Below are 9,515 nucleotides of genomic sequence, written 5' to 3'. Positions count from 1 at the left end.
GATGCAAACACCAACCGTACCTAGGATGTAGTTTAAGACTCTCATCGGGTTCACTGTGTAATTACCAGGAACGACCTAGCGTCATTTCTTGAGTCTAGTTCACCTCTTAATTATCCTATCCAAACACCTTTATAATTCATTTAATTATCTTTAATACTTTGAGGATTTCAACTTTAACCGACATAGATCATGTGAGCATCATGAAATCCAGTGTCTTTCCCACACGAAAAGAGATGGAGTCACTGGCCAAGGTGAAACCAAAACATCCCTAGTCATTGGATAGTTCCCAGTGTTGGCAGCATAGTTCAAAGACTAGGATATTTAGGGAGATCCATACCCACCTTGGTGGACAGTCTCATATCATGAGAATTACATGAATCTCTTCCCTTCCCGAAAAAAGGCATCACCACTCATAGCTAGCCTATTGGTGCTCCGTTTAAAGTTGCTATTCACATTCAACTCATACATGATCGAAGCTTGCTTTTATCTTGAGGTAGTCATAGATCATTAGATGATTTATCATATATTCTTTACGTATAAAGTGTTAATTGTCCTTAAACTTACATATAGAGTGTGATTGAGACTTTTCTCTTAATATTCAACACTATCTTACGTGAGTACTTTTGGTGACCTTACATTGGCGTAGGTACAGCTTTTCTCACTTGCACTAGCCTCATATTGTGGTGCCACCCTGTTTTTTCTTAACATCTTTTCATTTCATCTTTACTCACCTTTCATTACTTGCTAATCTTTTAACATACATATGCTCTCTTGGAATTTACATTAAGGGACATTGATTCTAGGCGCAGATACACCTTGTCTTACTTGTACTAGCCTATCCTCATGTAGCCACTCTTTATTTTCTTATTCATAGTTTAGCATAAATATACTCTCTTAGAAATTTTAATTAGTGACATTGATTTTTAGGCGTAGATGCATCTTGTCTCACTTGCACTGGCCTATAGTCATATAGTCACTCTTTATTTGCTTATTAGCTATGAATTAATCCTTAACACTTTCTTTTGGAGTATGCTTGAGATTTGAATCCACATCATTCTATACTCCCACAGGTGGTACATTTGGTAACATTTTCCTAGGCTTCGTTTATACTTGTCTCACCATTCATCTTAGCCTCTTATCATGTTGTCACTATTTTCATTAGCATTAGATTATTAGCTCTTCATAATTACTCACTCCATTATGTGAATGTTCATTTCGTCATATGTCAATGCACTTGGCCTTTTAGTGTGTTTTTCATCTAACTTAACACCCCTGGAGTCACATCAATTCATCACATACATCTTAGGTTCACTTACATTTAAATGTACGTTGGACGTATGAATCCATACATACAAGCCATGAGGCTTCATTCATAATTCGTCTAAGTGACTCATACTTACCCAAGATTATGTAGTACAAGACTTATGCATCTTGTAAGTATGCCAAGGTCTCGAGTTTTATTCTTATGGGCAGCATATTTATTCACGTAAGACTTATTTATCAATACAAAATTGGTAAAGGGAATCCAATTTCGAATCTCTTGAGCAACACTTAGTCTCTTATTAAATTTTTTATTTATATTTTTCAGCTTGGAGACTTGAGGTCAAATCCCAACACTACACTTCTTTTTCCTTTCTTTTTCTTTCCTCTCTTTTTCGATTGAGGCCAAGAAATTGTGGGATCGATCCTCCACAACCTCATTTACTATTATTTAATTTTTCTCCAAACTCCCTCACCTATCCAAGAGGTTGTGGTTTCGATCCCCACTCTCCCCATTTTTTCCCCTTTTTCTTTTGTTTCTTCACCAGCCTTACCCCATTTCAAATCCCCCTTACGTCATTTTAATTATTAATTTTCAGCAGCCTTCATATGGTGAGGTCTCAGATTCATCCTTGATGACTTCACATATTTAAAATAATTTTTAAAATCTCAATTTTCTTCCAGTAGCTTAGACGGACCAATTTCCAGAAAATATGGAAATTTTGTCGCACTTCCCATTCCATTTCCTCAACATTTTATACGTTAAATTTTTTGATAATTCATTGGACATTTCGTACGTTAATTTTGTGCATTTTTGTGGTTACATTTGATCAAGAATTTTCACTCAATTAAGAAACATTGCACCAATTATGAACATCACAATTTATTTCAAGTAATGGCATACAACACAAGAACTTAATATGCATATTACACGCATCAACCCATGACCAAACTCACGGCATACACAATGCACACACACGTTGAACACAAAGTTTCGGAAAGCATGCTTATTACTCACTAAATCCAAACATAAATGAACATAATCATCACAAAAACACATCACATCCCTAGATTCTACAAGCAAAACATACCCAACCTACAAAATCGATGGGAGCTAGTGACAGGGACATGCAACGGGGAACATTCCTAGTTTTCGAATTTGAATTCGACTGAATCCTAGGGGTCTCTTGGGAAAGGGAACAAGAGGAATAAAACCCATACCTTTTTTCATCGTTTAACACCTTCCAAATCTGATCTCAAGTGCTGCCAACACCCACGATAAACAAATGCCTCTCCAACAAAAATTATGTGCACACCGTTTGAAAAATGCTTTTGCTTTTTCGTTTTTAGTTTAGTTTTTCTTTTGAGTTTTTTTGTGCAAGTTCTTCAAGTGATGAACTTTAATTTTTGCTACTTTTTGCTGTATGATAAACGTGAGAATGAGAGTGAGAGACGTGAGAATGAGAGTGAGAGACGTGAGAATGAGAGTTGAGAGAAATGAGAGTAAGTTTAGGAGTAGGAGTTTTAGTTGAAGACATAGTCAAACTAGGACTCTTTGTTATGTATTATTTTATTATTAATTTTTTAGTAAAAATATGATTTTCCCTTACTTAAATCAGAAATTTAAATACCAATTAATTCAACTTAATCATTAAATACCATTTAATTCAATTTAATCATTGCTTTCACCAATCTAGGCATTAAAGGTACATTTAGGCATTACTTTGCATAGTTATTTTAAGGTTGTTACACGATCGATGAACTTCCCACTTGTGCTATGATCAACATAGGTGCGGAGGCTAACATCATGACCAAGACCAAAAAAACAAAGTTAGGATTGAGTTGAACTCCATGTAACACCCACCCCAAAACTATCAACGCACCACCAACTCTCATGTGTAGAGTATCTCATGGTGAATACAAGACTTGGCTTTCCATGTAGAAGCGATGCTCCGTAGTCATAGCAGCATCAAGTAGGGGGATTGTCATGAACCGCCAGTTTGTCATCCCGCTTAGGCATAAAATTAAAGTATAAGTGAGCTAGCCTAATTGGAAGGATCTAGAGTCTTGGAGAGGTTTCTGGAAGACTATAAATACACAAGAAGAATTCTTGGAAGTCTTTAGTACTCTCTAGTCTTGTGGAGAATTCTTATAACAAGACTAGACTGCAAATATATAGGGACTTGTTTAGAAATTTTTATGTACACTTTATCCACTTGGAGAGTAGTATAAATAGAAGTATCTCATTTGAAATTGAAGCAATCAAGTGTAAAGCATTCACCAAGCAATAAAAAATGTCTTCTTACAAATGCTATTGTATCTTTCTTCATTCTTTTACCGATCTTAGATTGAAAAGGTTTAATTGATCTTGAAAGTTCATGAAAGCGTCATGAGTAAGTTGTCAAATGTCGTACGGAGCATTAGTTGAAGTTTAAGTTTGTGACATTGTTGCAACCCAAAAAATTAACTATGATAAACTAGAGTCTATCATGTATTTAATGAGTTAATAGGGTGTTAAGATGATGAATAATAGCTTTAGAAGTAAGTTTGAAGAGTTTGTAAGTGAAATGTCGAAGAACGACCAAGGCGTTCGGAAGCTAGTCTTGTGTGTGCTAGTGTGACTTTGCATGTTTTATGTGTTATTTGGTGTCTAAAATGATTGGAGGGGTCCCTAGCATCTAGATGGACATGTCTAGGATCGAAACTTTTGGGTACAACTCCCCAAGAACCATCCTAAGGTTCCTTACCCTCAAACAATATTCTGGCTCAAAACTACCCTTCAAGTCTTACTATTGGGTCATTCATACCCTTCTAACTAATAGAAGTGTGTTAAGTGTGGACATCACATGGATGACGTGTAAGCGCCAGGATTTCGTGCATTTTCTAGCTAGTCTCTCTCGCCTCTCTCGCTTATACCAATAGAAATGTATAAACTGTGTTTTTGTTTGTATAAAACGAGAGAAAATTGTATATACACATGCAAAAACATATGTCTTAGTCCTATACACTTATGATTATACAATACAAATATTTCCCTGCTCAGCTCTCTTTCTCCTTTCTCTCTTTGTCACTTTGTACACATACAAATTATACAATTGATATTTTATATATGTATACCGAAATAAAAATATTTATGTTTGTTATGGAGTGAAATTATGCAAACTATAATTATTAACTTACAAATATAATTTTTGTGTTTGCTAAGATGGTATGGAGGCACAAGAGGAGTTACACCACTTTCTCTATATTCAATCTATATTCATTTAATTTATGCCATCTATATATTTTATTTTTAACTAAAAGAAAGAAAACCTAAGATAAGAATTAAAATGTGTTGGTATTGTTGTTGCTGCTGATGTTGTTGTTGTTGCTGTTGTTGTTGCTATTGTTGTTATTGTTGTTGTTGTTGTTGTTGAATGGCAGTCTGTGATATATATGGAGACTTTATAAAGTAAAGAATCTATGACATTATTTAGTTTTATATTAATAACTTCAAAATTGGGGGGCCTAAATTTTTTTATATTTTTTTATGAGGTTATATATATATATATATATATATATATAGGAAGAATTTATTTCATTGTATTTTATATTTTTAATTTTCTATTTAATTGTTCTTATTCAAATTAATATACACTATAAGTTATATTGGTACTTCTTCATTTAGCTTGGAATGATACTCGCGTGTGTGTGTATATATATATATATAAGAATTTATGTCATTGTATTTTATATTTTTAATGTTTTATTTATTTGTTCTTATTCAAATTAATATACACTATAAGTTATATCGGTACTTCTTCATTTAGCTTGGAATGATACTCACCTGTCCTTTGTCAAATTAAAGAACGTCATGTATAAGATACTAAAAGAATTATAAGCAAGATAAAGTTATAAACAAATGTTTAATATATTAAAAAAATTATTCAATAAAATATATGAAATTAATACTCAATAATATGTTGGTTTTTTTTTAATAACCGCGCTTCGCGATCAAGTGCACGTATAATAATTGTAAATAAGTATTGTATATTCAATTAGATCCATAAATCATATACATAAATAAATATGAAAATTACATAAAGAAAAAAAATACTCCTAAATAATTTATTTGTAGAGGATAAATAGTAAGATCGTGCCTACAAACTTTGTTGAAGGCTATCAAAGTCACTAATTAATATCAAGCTCTTTATTAGCTTTTTCTTTTCTTTTTTTTTAACTTTGATGTGCACTCTTTAAACCTTAATTTAATTCACCCATTTATTTGTGGATTGATCATATGAATTACTTATTGAAAATTTCCACCAAAGATTTACGGCAAGGGAAGGTATTTGAACACTCCACTTGTCATTTCCTTGTTGAATTTTTTTTGTGCGTTTCTCATTTGTTTTTCTTCTCCTCCTCTTTTTATTTTTTCTTCTTTTATTTTTTACCCTTTTCTTCGGATTAATCAAATGAAATACTTATTGAAAATTTCCACCAAAGATTTATGGCAAGTGAAGGTATTTGAACACTCCACTTGTCATTTCCTTGTTGAAATTTTTTGTGTGTTTCTGGTTTGTTTTTCTTCTCCTCCTCTTTTTATTTTTTTCTTCTTTTATTTTTTACCCTTTTCTTCATTCACCTCACTCCTATTTTTTTCCCTTCTCCGGCAGGCCCACAAAAATTTAAAAAAAAAACAAAAAAAAGAGGAAAAATTAAGTTCCTTCTTCACGCTTCAAAATTAATGGATCTGAGGAGAAATATAAACTTGATTCTTTTGTTAGTTTTGTTGGGCCATCATGTGAAGGGAGAAAACGTTGTGTTCAATGTGAAACACAAATTTGGTGGGCGTGGAGGTGTGAGTTTGAAAGAACTGAAAGCCCACGATGTTCATCGTCACGGTAGAATGCTCGGTGCAGCCGATTTTCAATTAGGTGGCAATGGCAGTCCAACCAGTTCAGTGTTAGTTCCTTTTTTTATATATTCATACATATATGTATATTATAACATGTAAACAAACATTTAAAAATGTTTGTGATATGCAGATTATATTTCACTAAGCTTTCAATTGGTACACCTTCCAAGGACTACCATGTTCAAGTAGATACTGGAAGTGACCTTTTATGGCTAAGTTGTGCGGGATGTGATAACTGTCCTAAAGAAAGCACACTCGGGGTAAATAGATATATATATATATATATATATATATATATATATATATATATATATATATATATATATATATATATATAATCAATCTTTTTAATTTGAATTTCGTTGATACATATATTGAATAGTTTTTTTCGAATAATAATAATAGATAGATATGGCACAATATAACTTACAAGCATCAACGAGTGGGAAATCTATTACTTGTGATCAAGATGTTTGTGCTACAATGTTTGAAGCAACCAGCTCAGACTGCAAGGTAGCAAAACCGTGTGAATATATGGTTACTTACGGAGATGGAAGCACAAGCGGAGGACACTTTGTAAAAGATAACATCAATTTAGATCAAGTCTCTGCCGGAGATAATAAAACATCACCCCTCCAAGGAAATGTAACATTTGGGTACGTATAAGTCGTCCTATTTCCTACCTGTTAATTACGTGCTAGACAGAAATTTATGTTACCTGTTTTTTATATCTTCCAAGATAGGTGCTCGTCTAAACAATCTGGAGGCCTAGGTACATCTACTAATGCAGTTGATGGGATAATTGGTTTTGGAGCAGCAAAAACGTCTGTTATCTCACAATTAGCTGCTGCTGGAACTGTCAAAAGAGTATTTTCACATTGCCTCAATGGAAATAGTGGAGGTGGTATATTTGCTATTGGACAACTAGTTGAACCAAAAGTAAATACAACCCCATTACTCACAAATCGGTATGTATGTATGTCGAATCAATTGGAGTTTTATGTGCCAAAATGTACTTCAATCTTCACAAATTTAATACTACTACTTAGGGCTGTGGAAATAAACTCATAAACCGCCCAGAATTTTAAGGGTTGGGCGTAAATTCTCAATTGAGCCCAATTCAATCTCCAATTTCAACCAGTTTTTTATTCAAATCATTGTAATATTTCCAATTTCAACTCAGCCCGCCCATTTGGCAGTTTTGTGCTTAGTTACACAAGCAGTAGCACATCTAACGTACTAACATGATAAATACTTATTGAATTTAAATGTTTTAGGCAACATTATACTGTTTCTCTCAAGAATATTGAGGTTGACGGTGAAGTTCTAAACATTCCGACTTCCATATTTGAGTCGAAGTATAGCGAAGCAGCAATAATTGACAGTGGAACAACTTTAGCATATCTTCCAAGCAATGTCTATAATGCTGTCATGGGAAAGGTAACCTCAACTTCAAAATATATTTAGTCTTGTTTACTGTTTGATTTTTTTCATTCTCTGCTCCTATTATAGCTTATGGCAAAGCAACCAAAATTGAAGACTCATCATCATGAAGGGAACTTTGAGTGCTTTTCATACAGTGGAAAGTAAGGTTTTCATAATTAAGTTTGAAAATTTATTTCTACTGTGATCAACCTAATATTTGTCTAATCAGCTGGTACGGTGCAGTGTTGACAATGATTTCCCCGTTGTAACATTTAAGTTCATGGGAAATCTTACTTTGACGGTCTATCCCCACGATTATCTTTTCAAACTTCATGTAAGTAATCTAATTATACATTCTGTCTTGTTTATTATGTGAAATGGCATAACATAGCTCCTAATAAATGTTGACATATTTTGCTATTAGGCTGTAGGGGCATTTTTGCCAGCATAGATGACGTATGAATTAAAAGCCTCTTTTATTGTTAAAATTTTAGGGACTAAATATACTCTTAGCATGGTGTGATATTTGGCCAAGCCTGCATGGTTTATCCCTAAAGGCTTCACTTCACATTATTAAGAGATCATACACTTTATAACTTCTATGTAATTTTACAATCCTTTAATTTTATCCTACGAATATGGAACACACAACATTTAATCATATCATGTAATGGCTCAATTTGGCAGGACGGTGACTGGTGTATTGGTTGGCAAGAGGGAATCGAGGGAAAGGATGGAGATGATCTTTTTCTGTTAGGAGGTATCTCTTTACCCCTTTCTCAATTTGTCGAGATAAATGAGAAGAAAAATACTAGTAGTTAACGTTTGTTTTGATGCAGATCTTGTGCTATCAAACAAGCTTTTTGTGTATGATCTTGAAAAAAAGACGCTTGGGTGGACTCAATATGACTGTGAGTATAGTTACAGTAAATTTGTATTCTGTGTAAGTTGTAGCAATTTTTTATTTTATTTTGAGTTCAATACCATGGTTGATTTTCAGGTTCTTCCAACATTAAGGTGAAAGATGATAGCTCTGAAAATGTGTATACAGTGGGAGCTCATAATATTTCATCAGCATCTACTACTACTTTTACATTATTCCTCACACTTATCTCTTTCCTATGTTATTTCTTCAACTAGTACAACATGTACCATAATTACATTACATATAACAATCCAACATTTATGTTTATTCTTATAATATAATCGGTTTTGCTCTTAATTTTTATTTTATGTTTTTTGAATGTCATGCACAATCAATGTATTGGATGCTTCCTATTCCATTGTCATTTTGTTTCAATATCAAATTCATCTAATTCCCGATTTTTTTTTAGGGAAAAGACTCGAATATGTCATCGAACTTTTAGAAAAAAACTCATTTATGTCATCAGTTAAAAATTGGTTCATCTATGTCATTGCCGTTTAAGAAAAGGCTTATCCAGTCATTATTTTTTAACTTTGATTTCGTAAAATAATTCTTTACACTCCAAACAACTTTTAACATTGTTCAGTTGAGCTTTTTGGATCAAAATACTCTTTTTTTTCTTCTTCTTTATTGAGAACACTTAGAACACGTAAAGAAAATCAATAAATATCAAATTTCAAATTTCTTTACGAAATCCCCTCGTATTTTTCTTTACGAAATACAATCTTACTCAATAAGATCCACTTGAATATCTAGCTCGGAGGGAAGCTACTCTTGAAATACGAGGGGACTTCGTAAAGAATTGAATAGGGCTACTCTTCAAATTTCAAATTTCTTTACAAAATCCCCTCGTATTTTTACACGTAAAAAACACGAATCAAAGCGAATTTTTAAAATTTTGGGATTGATTTTTATTTTATTTTTGGATTTTTTTTTTTTGAATAGGGGTGGATTTTTTAAATTCAAGACATGATTTTAGATTTTTTTAAAAAAAATCATATGAGCATG

General features: G+C 32.8%; 1 protein-coding gene across 1 annotated transcript; it reads left to right on the top strand.

Annotated features, from left to right (window-relative positions):
- The first annotated feature begins 1,572 nt into the window (after nucleotides 1-1,572).
- On the top strand, nucleotides 1,573-8,804 carry LOC101250193 (aspartic proteinase 36-like). Its single transcript, XM_004234724.5, has 10 exons — nucleotides 1,573-6,204; nucleotides 6,288-6,417; nucleotides 6,563-6,813; nucleotides 6,901-7,125; nucleotides 7,435-7,597; nucleotides 7,670-7,743; nucleotides 7,826-7,916; nucleotides 8,270-8,342; nucleotides 8,422-8,493; nucleotides 8,583-8,804. The coding sequence occupies exons 1-10, from the start codon at nucleotides 5,987-5,989 to the stop codon at nucleotides 8,720-8,722; spliced, it is 1,437 nt and encodes a 478-aa protein (XP_004234772.1). The 5' UTR covers nucleotides 1,573-5,986; the 3' UTR covers nucleotides 8,723-8,804.
- Nucleotides 8,805-9,515: the final 711 nt, after the last annotated feature.

The sequence above is a fragment of the Solanum lycopersicum genome, chromosome 3 (assembly GCF_036512215.1).
Source record: "Solanum lycopersicum chromosome 3, SLM_r2.1".
In the NCBI taxonomy this organism is placed as follows: Eukaryota; Viridiplantae; Streptophyta; class Magnoliopsida; order Solanales; family Solanaceae; genus Solanum; species Solanum lycopersicum.
The sequence above is the reverse complement of the archived record's forward strand: the minus strand, read 5'-3'. Positions and strand labels throughout refer to the sequence as shown.

What these genes read in the sequence shown, in the direction of transcription:
- LOC101250193 (XM_004234724.5), top strand. Translation starts at nt 5,987, where the DNA reads ATGGATCTGAGGAGAAATATAAACTTGATTCTTTTGTTAGTTTTGTTG. An exon ending in GGCAGTCCAACCAGTTCAGT is followed by an intron (nt 6,205 to 6,287) that starts GTTAGTTCCTTT and finishes TGTGATATGCAG; the next exon opens with ATTATATTTCACTAAGCTTT. An exon ending in TGCTTTTCATACAGTGGAAA is followed by an intron (nt 7,744 to 7,825) that starts GTAAGGTTTTCA and finishes GGTACGGTGCAG; the next exon opens with TGTTGACAATGATTTCCCCG.